Source organism: Opisthorchis viverrini (assembly GCF_000715545.1).
Source record: "Opisthorchis viverrini unplaced genomic scaffold opera_v5_57, whole genome shotgun sequence".
Lineage (NCBI taxonomy): Eukaryota > Metazoa > Platyhelminthes > Trematoda > Opisthorchiida > Opisthorchiidae > Opisthorchis > Opisthorchis viverrini.
Window position 1 is genome coordinate 180773 of NW_008751714.1, and position 13583 is coordinate 194355.

Consider the following 13583-nt stretch of genomic DNA (forward strand, 5'->3'; position numbering starts at 1 on the left):
TGCACACAGGCCGCCTCATGTTTGGGTTGGGACGATATTCGAGATATCGTAGTATATTTTCATAATGGAAACTACTCACAATGTCGCTGAAAACCCTTCGACCGTTGTAGAATATCATAAACGACAGATTCAGCTGGTATCCCGTGAAAACCAAATTGATTTGCAAATGAGTGTATATCTTGGAAACGTGATGGTTGTTTATGCTTGTGCATGAGGTGCGTTTCGGAAAAGTTTAGCGATAGATCACTTGTCATGAATCGAATGACCAAAATGTGGTGTTATAACCTGTCCACAATTGAATCAGTTGCGTTGCTGGTCAGCTAATCGTGGGCCCCACCCCATGCGCGATATTGATGATTCGCATCAAGAATGAGACACCTGTGTGATTCTTTTGGTTTTTAGCCCAGATACAAATGAACTGGGTAGTGAACTGAAGTTTTTGAAAATAACAAGACTCTCAATATTTTCTAGTCCATTTCAAATATTTTCCCATTTTCTGTCACGTGTATTTATCAGCCAATACGGGCAAAGGCTTTGACAATTTTTTTACTCCGTGTAGTACATTGAGCAAAGAACACCCAGAATGCACGAGGTAAATCACTTTAGACAAAAACGCCAATGAATTCAACAGTGCTAACAGGAAAAAAATTTTCTCCGACTCACTCAGCGTTTGTTGCCAAATAGAAAATGATCTTGTCTAACACCTTTTCCAGCAAGGCGACACGAATCCAGAAGTTTTTCATCTTTGGGCCCGTCCGATTCATTCTGAATAGTTGAAGGGGAAAATAATATAAATTTTTTTCTGAACAGCGATTGATCGCTTACTGACAAAAAATAACGTTTATTTGAAGGTTTAAACAACTCCATGTCCTAAGATGTAGGATTCGTACAACGCATACTATCCGATCCCAGAAACATGCCCATACGAACACGGATCAGAGATTTCATTCTCGTTAGCTGGAGGCGGTACAGCGAACCTACCACTCTTCCGAAAAGATTAACGGATCGCTCTGAGCGTTAACTCCAACAGGATCGCAAAACATATAGTTAACAGCTCAAAGCAGCATAGCAGCCGTGAGTCACACTGGTTCACATAGTCAAGATGACTAATGCTGCCGTCCATACACCGAAGGATGAATCTATTAAGATATGATGAAGATGTAAAAGTGTTTAAGCGTCTACCTGTGAACAAGAAAAAGGCGTTTTGACATGGTTTTAGGTCATTAGTCACCGTCTGGCATCGCTCCAATAGTTGCCCACTAATTAACGGAATGTAGATACAAAATGTTTCTAGGCTTCGTGGCAGCGGTTCCTCCACGAACTGCCCATTGTCCGAACCAGTCCGGCTTTACACAAACCGGCCAAGATGACCGTGCTGATCATGCTTAACACTGGTCGTGCGCCAGGCAAACATCATCTCAGAAAAGGCAAGGAAAGGTTCTTTGAAGAGGATTTCATTTGTCTGAATCAGATGAAACAGGAATGCACAGCTTGAATCTATTCTATGGGACAGGACAATTTATCTGTTCACCTGTTACATTAGAAAAAAGCATGTTTCGCACTAAACAAATCTTCGTATTTCGTGAAGACAAAACTGTATGACATGCCAGCTAGTATTTTTCGGACTGGTAGACGTGTTTTTCTAGGATTCAAAGTTCTCTAGTTCACTGTAGTGAAATTCCACTGCGATCAGTTGAATTGGGATATGCATTCTCGTCTAAAGTGGCTGCCAAAACTCCAAGGGACTTATCTACTAAAAATCCGGATATCCTGAAAAAGACTGACTGAGACGACAAGCTACTTGGCTACCAAGCAGTCGTTCAGCAGATGGTGAAGGATCAAAGGCGGTCTATTGTTCAAACTGCCGCCAGTTTTGAGTGAATTATGAGGGCGCACCCGATAAGTCCCAAATATTAGCATACACACGACATCAGAGATATCTTTATTCTGATTTAAGAATTCAGTCATCCACACCGAAACATGGGCGATTTCCTGTTTGACCTTCAAAGTTTTTACCAATTGAGGAAATCTTCATAGAAGGAAATGTTCTTGATAGGGGGTTGAACCGCTCTCCATCAAGGGCTTAATTCAACTGCTGTGCAAAGACTTCAGCAATATTTGGTATTCTCTAACCCGTCATATTTGGCCAACGAAATAGGACGGCGGTGAGAACGTTTATAATCCACAGTAGCTTGGTCTCCCTGCGAACGCCTGTCACGTTTCAAACATATATATTTTTCGAACGATATGAAACCCTGTTAGTCGAAAATTCCTTGTTGCTATGATAAAAGCTGAAGGTTTCAATCGAGACTCCGTCGTGTAGTGCATGATAGCCAAGAAACACTCTATAGCTCTTTCATTTTTGTTTAAATTTATCGGCATTGTAGATCTTACGAATCGCCAGGGCGATTCAAACTCGCGAACTCCTGGCCAGTGTTCCAGGACAACACCGTTTGGCCATGAGCGGTTATTAGGCAGTGTAATCGATTCACGCTTAGAATAAGGAGCAACTAATTTTCCAGTCACGAAATTCATATCACGAGATCGTCTGGTGACTGATAATTTGTCACTTCAGGAGTCAGTCAACACGTGATTACGTGAAGTGTACCCCTGGCTGAAGAATTAAGTGGCGCTACAACCAAGTGCGAATTGAACGCACTGCTGATCGGCCTTCCGTGGCCGGACGGTTTGATATCGAACTACTGGCAGTGAGGTCACGGGTTCGAGCTACCCGGGAGATTTGTAAGAAATGCACTGCCAACGACTCCCACAAACTTTTAGACAACTGCAGAGTGGTTCCTGGATTTTCCGTATGAATTCAATCACAGGAAGAAACGTAATGAAATAATGTATAGCTACCTTTTTCGCAACAAACAGTTTTGTCAGTGACAACGAAAACAAGGGTGAATTCTGCGAGGTGCCTTGGAACAGTGTTATGAAGGACATTGCTGATGCAAAATAACCCCATCTTTCCTCCTATCACATCAAGTTACAAGAAGCAGGTAGGGAGTTGATATTTTTATTTATTCTCATCCAGATTTACAAAAAGAACATTAACGATATTATTATTTTTGCTTCTGACGAATAATATTCGCCTCCAGTCTTGTGCTTTGAGTCTTACGGGTCGAATGACAGCTCGTTGTTCCTATGGCGGTTGTAAGGACATCCAGGTAGCAACGCCAAACAGACTAGTCCAGAATGAACTGTGGGTCCATTCAGCCATAAGGTGCAACCAAATGCTTTGCCGTCAGCAAGCAAAGGGCTTTATCAGGGAACAAACCCAGAACGCAGAAGGTTGGAAACTGAAGAAATTTGCGTTAATTTGCAAAATATAAGCACCAGAAATTGAGGAATCACTCCGAAAGCAAATCTAATATTGTGTTCTGTTAGCTGTAACTCAGAGAATCAAGAACGTGCCTCGCTTTGCACATTACTTTGACATTGGGTTCTTCATTCTCACTTCATAAAGGCTGTTTATTCCCGACGTGCCTCAATGACAGTCACCGAATATTTTTCTACTCATGAGTAGCTTGATCCTTACCAGTTCACCGTAATACCATTTATGGTTTCAGGACACCTATCCACCGGTTTATTTGCCACATGCTTAAGTTTTGCTTACTAATGTCTAGATACTGTCGCCTTCCCCTCTTCGCTTGAGCGTTTGCTTCGAAGAGAAAGTTGGCACGACGGATCGAACTTAGACTGCTCGGATGCAGACCAGTGCGCTACCCAGTGCGCCAACTCGACTTGTCCTGCAGCCCTATTTTTGTTTTACCTTTGTATTGTATCCTATCTGATAGCGGTCGCTGGCATTTAGTTTTAACTGGGCCTAAGTGCGCACCGCGATTTGACACATAGTGCGTGATACTTTGCTGAACTATCGGATGTTGTTAATTATTCAGGTTGGATTCGTGGACAGGAATAAAGAACGAAGGGGTTGTCAATGCCCACCTTTCAAAATTCAGTAAGTTCTAATCAGAAGTATGATTCATTCATGTAAAAACCGCAGTTATATTTAATTTGTGTCAAATTCAGCGGATACTCGTTCCCCAGATAACCTCCGTTCACTGTTGAATCGAAATTTCCTCGCGAGCGTCCTGACTGTATTCTGTACCGTTATCCCCTTATAACGCTTATTTGCACTCTCTGGTCGCCCATATCCGCATGTCTGTACATCATATGGCTCTTGCTCTCCATTGCTATCAAAAAGCCCTGTCGCTTCACTGCCCCTTTCTCAGCGTCTGTTTATTGTTCTATTGTTGATTTCAAGTTCTACCACATCCGTGATGTTTATTAACCCGGTGGTCCATAGAACGTTTTGTCGGTACAATGTCTTCTGCATTCATCCGTCTGCTCCGTCAGCCCGGTAATTTCTGAGTACCCACTGCGTATGATCCGGTAGATTCAGTTTTCCTGTAAGGTCCAAAAAGCTTACTACGGCCTTCAGCTATTGTTCGCAACCACTGCCGCATATACTCTCTGTACACTTGATGAGCTAAGATGCCACACGCTCTCAGCCATGTTGAAATAAGGATCGCAAGTTGATCGATTCAAAACGTTCGGGTGATGGGAACAAAACCCAAGTGTTGATGGGATAAGCCGTGTGAATTTTCGTGTCAATTTGTTTAAATGTGCAGTCGTCCTGGGCAATTGTGTAGAAGAGTGGCAATCCCAATTGTTTTAATATCCGGGTGTACACATCACATTCCTACTGTTTGCTCATCACCGCAAATTCGCTCATCTTACAGATTCCAGAGAAAATCTGAACGGGTCCACCGACTGAAATTGGTATCCTTATGCATGTGCCTTTTAAAACTCGATGAATATGACCTGTAGAAGATGAACGCTTTCAGTCATCCATGAGTACACAGCTCTATTACAAATTCTATGTAAGAGTGGATTTAGCCCAAGACGCCAGAAGCGAACTGAACGTCGTTTGAGCAGCATATACGATCTCATAACCATCAGTAAGGAACCGTATTGGAGTGCTGCCACTTTTGCAAGCGTCAAATGGATACGCCGGTCCCAAACACTGTACTGATGCACTCACAAACAAACAAAAGGATTTCCCAGGTTATAAACGAACGAAATGGTGGTAGTGAACGTCTGGTCAGAAACAGATATGTGTATCCTTGCAATGAAACTTGATACTGCTCTTAGCTACCGCAGAAAGACCACAGAGTTAGCCACTCTGTCGAGCCGATGCAAAACACTCCTCGTCGTTCGACCAGATCGGTTTTGGTCACATCGCAAACTGACGGAGAGCAGGTAAGGCACCCTGTTCCATGAAGTGTACAGGACTATATGAGATAGTGCTCTAGAATGAGCAAAACAGAGCCCCAAAAACTGATTTCCGTTTGGTTATCTCTAAGAGGGTGCTTATGCGATGGTTCTCCGAACGTGATCGAATCTCAGCTAGTGTCAGACTAACATCTCGACTAAGCCACGATTTGCCTGCTACTTGACTGAGGCTGATGAGTTGTCCTCAGAAGCCCACAGGACAAGCAGATGGACCATAGTTATCGAGTATTTCACTCCACTACTCGGTCGGAAGAACGAATCCTTTTTAGGTTAAATGTTCTGGTACTGTTAGAGTATATGTTTAATTTTTAACACTACGGTCATAAAGAGGGCGGCCTCAAAACTGGGGACCAGTTTTCGTCTACTGTCAACTCATTTCAACAAAAGAGCACCAGAGGGACCTCACCTGGTGGTTAAAGGCTGTTGCTAAACCGAACATATCGAATTTTGTCAATTATTGAAGTTGTACTGGTGGACAGAAATAAAAAAATGGAGGGGTTGTCAATGTCCACTTTTCAAAATTCAATAAGTTCCGATCAGAAGTATGCTTCATTTATGTCAAATGTGTAGAACAAGTCTAAACCAAAGTAGTATCATACACTTTACTGTTTGCGTCCCATTAATGCATTAGTCTGCAATTGTGTGCTCACAAGGCAAACAGTACGTGCATCTGAATACACTAGATGTGGCTTAATCAAAGATTATTAAAAAGACCCCCATTAGCTATTACTATTGAACTGAAACAGCGGTTGATCAGAAAATAACCCACATCACCAGGAAGTTATCTGTCAAAGACAGTTGTTCTCTAGTGAGAGACGCCTAACAAATATGCGCCACACAAATTCAAAGCAGCCAGTCACGTGCCCAATTAGCAACATGTAATGCATGCGTAGGTCCAAGCTACACAATTTCTGCTGGTCTGTTCAGGGGGGAACAGTGTGCTTAAAACTGAATGCGTGAGCATTTTTGAGGGCCTACTTGCACAAGTGTGGAAGGATGCAATCACAGATAATAATGAGGAACGTACTTGCCCGTTGATTTTGCTGATGATGTCCGGCTAACCGATCGACGGGCTTGAGCTTGTTTGATGGCCTTGAGCGTCATATCACGTGGGCGATGATCTATCGCACCATTCATCAGACTTTCGGAAAAATCGTAGGTGGTCCTTGGTCTAGCACGTGGGATAGTACCATGTGTCCTTTGGTTGACTGATTTAGATCCCCCTGGCCAGGTCACTGCATTCTGATAATACTCAATCCGATCAATTGTGCGTTGAGCAGCTGGACAACTTTTCGAAATTCTCCGGCACAGTGCCAACGTGGATTTGTCTTCAAACATACTGAACCAGTTTTGCCGAAGGCCATGGCTAACGACGGCTTCAACAGCAGCTGTCATTTTACGAAACACAATGGAAATCTTGCTGAACCGCTGACAAAAATGTCTAGAGCAAAAGAATGCTCGGAAAACACTGTGAACAACTACGAGAAAAAATTCCAAGTATTTGTGGGAATTAAACGCTGATGTTAGATGTAGTATTCTCATGCGTTTTTCAACCTTCGTCATGACTCAATGAAGTTCCCTGTCCCTCTAACGCCACAGTGTCAATGTCATTCACCTTAAGGGGATATGAATATTCAAACGAACTTAACTTCAGGAAACATGCTTTCCCAATGATTAGCTCACAAATTCTCAGGACAGTCTCCCGTTATACAAACTAACTAAATTTTGGCCTCCCTCATGATGACGGCTTTCAAGGGTACTCCATTTTTATGACTGTTTATGCTCAAGTGTTCTGGCATTGACGTGCTAAAGAGGACCTGGTACAAAGAAAGTCCTAAGCACGTGTACATCATTTGTGACCATAGAAAGTGTTTGACTCAAACTAAGCTGCTGAATATTGATTGAAAAAGAACGGGAAAGCAACGTGGAGCGGTGCGCTTTTGCGCTGAGCAGGTAGCGAACAGTAGACTTTTAACTGGAAAATAGACCGGCGCTCAGCAGTTAAAGTAAAGGCTCAAATGTTGAGGTCTACCTACGTTAGTATACCTTATGTTAGCCCATGTACGCGTAACAACCAATTAACTCTGACCTCAAATCACTTCTCACAACGCACCGATGATGCTAACCGGACTGGTAATGAGACGTTTACAACCAAAATGCCCGGCTCCGCCAACAAACCAAAGGCCGTCATCGCAAGATGAACTACCAATATTTCCTTTCATAAGACTAGACCCATCTTAAATTACATAGGCATCAACCCATATCTGACAGATAAAGTAACAAAGGGCGTTTAGCAGTTTCTCCTGCGTTCACCAGCCCACGCGCCCACCTCAGACGGCACCAGACCGACGAGCCGTTAGGTTTGACTCTCAAATGGAGAGCGGTCAGCAGCCTTGCGGCAAGAAGTAACATTTGACCAAGCGTCCTTGTTCAATAAAGTTCTCGTGCAAGCATCATTTACGCTGTAGACCAAGAGTACAGTAGCGGGTTCTACTGTGATAAACCTCCATGTGGCTTCATTATACCTATTCCCAGTACAGCTCTATGCTTTCTTCTGGGAACAAAAATCTGATCACATGATCAGCAATATTTGTTCCCGGAAGAAGAACCTTTGCCAGAATGCAGCAAATTCCAGGAGGTTTGTGTGCAGGAGGAGAGATATCAAAGCACGCGAGATCATCAGTCATTTGAGGTCATCGGATTGTGACCATTTACCGGGAACCGGTACCAAAACAGCAATAAATGTTGTTAACATGGGTGTGGCCACATAAGGTCAAGAATGTCGTATGTGCGTAGGGTAACATGTGACTAGTTACAATAGATCACATGAGTTAAGTCGCGGACGCTCGGAAAACGTAGGGTAAAACTTGATGAGCTTATACTTAATTGTGGTTGATCAAGTGGCTTCTGGTTTTTCGCCAAACTCCGAGATTCTAAGCTGTCTATATTTCGAATTGTATGTAGTTGACGTATCTTGCATGACTTTAACAACGCCCCAGGTGCACCGCATGAGAAGATGAGTACTAGTTGTGCGCTGAACATCACACAATGAGGAGTAGTCCTTTTATGCAGTGAGTGGAAAGTCGAATTTTATGGCCTTGTTGATGTACATCCTGGAGTGCTGTTACTATGAGGATCTTGAACAGTATGGAAGAAAATTGAGGCGGCCTGTTAATAAACTGAGTGTCAAGTCGTTCCTTGTGTGATCATACCTGCCCGCCAGGGACTCTCGAGGAGGGCTGATAAACCCTCCAACCCAGGCTGAGTGGCAACAGCAAAAGACTTTCTAAATGGTTTATCCATGGAAGATCACCACAGATGTAGCCAGGAACGTAATGAACTACGAGGAGGTCTTCAACATTTAATTACTCATAAACCGTACCGTCCTGGAGGTACGTTGAGAGGACTTCCTTATTTATCCATCCGTCCTCGAGATACGTCGTAACCACCCGCGTAAGATAAAAAACCGAAAATATGGGTGTCAAATTTGGAAAAACTTCTGACGGCCACTACACCAGGAGCTGGCGATTCAGGACGGCCTACACCATAACAGTTTATTTCACCGAAATTCAAACTTTGTGAAACGTTAAAATGACACCAATTTTCCCGATGGAACCTCAGTTGAAAAGGCCTTACCACAAAGCGCTGTAATGGTCGTGTTCTCTTCATGGACGTAACTTCGAACCACGGCCTCTTCCATCAACTTTTTAACCTGTAAAACAGAACAAATAATTTTCCTAATTGTAACATATTAGTATACATCACGGGAAATGTCTTTTGAAATAAGATGCATCATAAACGGGAGATTTGGTTGAGTCTCTCGTGAAAACCAAATTGATTTGCAAATGAGTGTATTTCTTGAATATGTAAGGTATTTTGGTGTTCTCTTAGTGTTTCGGTCACCATCTGTATCCATTGTCATTGGTCGTTGTGATGTGTCAGTGTTGAAGGGGTGGGCAGTACTTCACCGTTGGTGTGATTTTGGACTCGGTTGTTCAAATACCCCAACATGTGAGGGTCCAAAGCCACCAGTTTGTCAAGGTTTGTTTTGTTCAAACCGTTCTCACAATGCTAAGTAGGTGGGCCTTGCTAGAATCAATCTTCTCCGCTCCAGGATGACCAGAGCATTACGGGCCTAACACAGCATTAAACGTGGTAAACCAATCCTTTCTGTCGTTGAGGCGCAGTGTTCCACATACAGCGATGGACAGTTGATTGGGACGAGCAAAGCAGCTCATGGAGCATTCAGCAGAGGACTGACGATCAGCATAGTGTGTTAGTAAGCGTTGTTTTAAAAAAACAACGAGTTGCGTCATTATCAGGTTCACGTTTTGAGATCGAAATAAACCGCCTAGATCTCCTGATGTAACTGAACATGGCCCTGTCCAGTTCTGCAAAGTCTGCCAGATACAAATATCAGTAGGCGGTCTTCTCATTCTAAAACATGACCCGCCGGAGATGGATGGCGTTAGTGGCGGGCATGAAATGCAATTATGGTGGACTTCTTCGTTGATCAACATTTTTCCCAGGATATTGAGAATCCGTCTGAGGCAACGCTGATTTCAATCCCGCCATCTGAAGGACTTAATTCAAAGCACTAACGACAAAGCGAGTTCATAAATGTCTCTCGTAGATGTGGCTTCAGGAGGCCGAGCAAGAGCAGGTCTGCATTAGTCACCTGTTGCCAAATCACTCGAAGTTGGAATGACAGCTGGACTAGCACTATGGAACCAACGGAACATGCGTTTGCAGCTGTGGGTTAACCTATGGAAGGACCGCTATTTAGGAACAATAAAATACATGTCACCGAATCGGATTTACCACAGAAATTGGAACGCCCAACCGACCAACATTTGACACAAAATAACCTGTAGTTCCGCGAATGAACATAAAGTCCTCTGACGTGCACCTATTTCGAAAATCAACGACTCTATAGCACTAATGAAATTCACTAAATTGCCAAACGAACAGTAAGATCGCTTCTCCAAATGGTCTGGACAGCCCCGACTAACTGATAAAGCAAGCAGAGATTTGATGGACCACAACATCTGAGAGGTTGGCTGCTATGTCTGGTAAACGGTTGCTCAGTTTTTCGTCCCAAAACACTGCATGATTCAAATTGTCGCTTCTTGCCACCATAACGGAGTCCGTATATGTGTTGAAATGTGTTGGGATATTGGTAGCTCGGGTGTATTGGTTGGTAATTGATCAGGTGGCTGTTGATCTATTCGCCGAGCTTGGCAATTGATTTTCAAACGTTTCGTCACCATTCGAGGAGACATCTTCAGTGCGCTGTTGGTTGGGTTGGAGTCTGTATATAAATAAAAGCACTGAAATTCCACCACGAGTTTCAGCTACAGTGTCAGTGACGCGTCGAATTTAATCACAGTGAGCTCCAGCCGAATGAAAAGTAACAGCATCGAGGAGAGACATTTAGCACTGAGAAGATTGGTTAGCCTCGGTAATGAATCGATATCTCAGCCGCATGTCTGGTCATCAGGTTTGTATTTAGCAGCTTGAACCTGTAGTAAGGGAAAGACTGTCACATATCTTTCACTTCGAAGCAGTCGCTAACAAGTAAAACTTAACGCACTGGGCTTCCTCCTCATGCTGAAGCACAGCCAATTCAGGTTTTGTGTACTCCCTAAAAAACGGACACTCAGGGTATACGAGGCTATTTAAGAGTGCATGGGCTTCAGTACAGATGGAACTGATGTCATGCACCATAGTTAAAAGTGCTCTGTGTAATCTGTCATGTGTCTGGTACTGGAACAAACATCCAAGAATTCAAGATTTGATGGTGCCATCGAAAAGATGCAAGGAAGGGAGGGATGAATGCCGATAATTGTATTAAATTGTCGCAGCCAGCCACATCAAGTCAAGCACGTAAACATACAAAAAGCGGTCGTCCAAGTTCTCTTCCTAAAAATAGTTGTGTAGTGTTGTCTCCCTTTCGGAACGATCATCGAAAAGACTGCCGAAATTGGTATCTAATAAGACATTGTTTAATAGTAAAATATGCTTAAATGGATCGGCTCGTATCGAGTGTTCCCCTTAGAAGAGGGTTTCGAAGAATACGCTTTACGTAGAGGGACCAGAAAATGAGGCCAATTCTCTCAGGAGATGAAGTTAGTTACCAGCACGTTTGTATACTTTTACAGACTACAATTACAATTGTAAACAAGCTTCGCTAATTCACAGGCTACCCATGAATAAAGCGATTTGGTAGAAGACGAAGCGAGCTTCAAAACTTGGTCAGCAGGCAAGAAAGAAGAGCCAAACTGTAGATCCCAGACACTTAGTTAAACAAAAATGGTGAAATATGCACTCCGCAGTGTTCAACAAAAGCTAATCCCATTCAGTCAAAAGGTCACACAAAGTGTCACAGACGATTCCCTACCACTTGTCTTCAACAGTGACCCGTTTGCTCCCGATAAATCACTGAAAGGAAATCCAAAGGTTTGTTTATCTCGGGCGATCGCGTGTCTAATAGATTGGCACAGAAAACACTGGTTTACGCATGTACGTATGTGTTCAAGTCGAACACGATCCTAGCCGATCCTGACAGTTAGCACTGCGTATAAATCTTGTACGGTCCATTCTGATAATGATGCAGAGCAGATTAATATAGTAAAAATGCTAAGTAATTTACTCAAGTCTACCTAGAAGTCAACGATACTGGCTACTAAAGCAGGCACAGTTCTATCAATTGCCATACGATTGACCGAAACCATCTTAATTGGAAGTACTTCTATCTAAAGCTGAAGTCGCGAGAAAACATATGAAACAAGATTCATAAGAAAATAAGTCTTGATTTACGGAACAAGCATAACTGGTAACTTCTCCGGGACACCTGATTATGGTGGAGACTAACGATTAATCCTAGAGTTTGTCATTTTTCTTATGGATTAAATCAAGAGTGTTGAAGCCTATTGGAAATCGTTAGAACTGGTGGGCGGGTCACATTGCGTAACGGCCCATCAATAATTTGTCCTTACCGCCGAACCTATACACCTATAAAAAACAATGAATGATCCATTTCAGTACAGAGCAGGTGCGATTGTTTGTGAAATTTGGAGGGCAAATAGAGGTAGTAGCTCTGAGGAAAGCAACTCTACGGTTAAAGACGCAGAGAAAACGTGTGGCTTACGTTTGGTAAAGGACGTCTTTTCACCCCGTGATAAACCTGATACTGAGATTTATGACCCTGATGAAGAAGTGGAAATCAGTCAAAACGTCCCTGGGTATAGTCCAGCTAATCAGCAAACAGTGCTCTCCAACTTTAAACGCCAACTTGAAAGATGGGCATCCAACAACCAGGTATAGAATCATCATTAACGAAAACTTCTACGGTGATATTCCTTGAAACGTGTACTCGAAAAATTCATTAATAAGTATGTACTAACTAGCCACGCTTCAGTCTTTCTAATAGAACTGTTTAAGTCAAACAAGCTGGAAGGCTAATAACAGCAGGACTGTTGCTTCAAACTAAGAACACGCACACGTACTGAGAACCGCCGATTGTCAGTCATTCTCTGCAACTACATCCTGATAGACATGTAATGAGAATACCAGGTGACTCACTGCAACCAGTTACTAGTGCTTCAGACTGCAGTCTGCTCAGTGAGTGCTACAGTTTAGGTATACACCTATTTACATAGGTTTTCCTTATCTGCACCTTCAGAGCGTTCAAAACCAAATGTCGTTCTGCTAGAAGAATCCCAAAAAAACGGGTTGACGGATGAACCTGATGAACACTTTGCTCCCAAGTGTGTGTCCAAGTTTTTGGGACCCCAGCGGCTGCATGTGGTTGTTTAGATTGATTATTATTACTCGGTTCAGGAAGAAAGTGAAGACGTTCGAAGTATGTTGTCCAAGCTGGATCTGTGTCTGAGACAAATATAAAATCATCGGTCTTTTGAACGTGGCACTCACTGTCATTCTGATTTGGCCCCGATAGCAGAATGTCAAATAAGGGCGTCCATCTAGTGCTGTATACACAATGTGACGAAAGCAGAAATGAGAAAATCACTCGTGTGGGCACAAATTGTAGGTTCCTACAAGTCCATCACTTTTGCTTTAAGATGACTTCAGTGGGTATGAAACGCCCAGCCGTGAGTGTGAATTCAAGTGTTTTGGTGAACGTAGCCTATGTAGGACTACCAAGAGAGGGGGAGGCAAACAACCGGATAGGAGGATGAATATCACACTTCTAACTGGTGGGTGCACTAATAGGCCCCAACACGAAAAGGCTACCGAAATTCACTGGTCTTCGTTGTCTT

At 43.1% G+C, this 13583-nt stretch overlaps 1 protein-coding gene across 1 annotated transcript in view; it reads right to left on the reverse strand.

The window, feature by feature from the left end:
- The window catches only part of T265_03835 (hypothetical protein), a gene marked incomplete at both ends in the record, with an annotated part of 73859 nt that overhangs the window by 47760 nt on the left and 12516 nt on the right, over positions 1-13583 (reverse strand). Inside the window, 3 exons of the mRNA XM_009168416.1 lie at positions 664-765; positions 6329-6689; positions 8938-9013. Of these exons, the coding sequence (XP_009166680.1) occupies positions 664-765; positions 6329-6689; positions 8938-9001 (527 nt within the window). The remainder of the gene's footprint in view (positions 1-663; positions 766-6328; positions 6690-8937; positions 9014-13583) is intronic.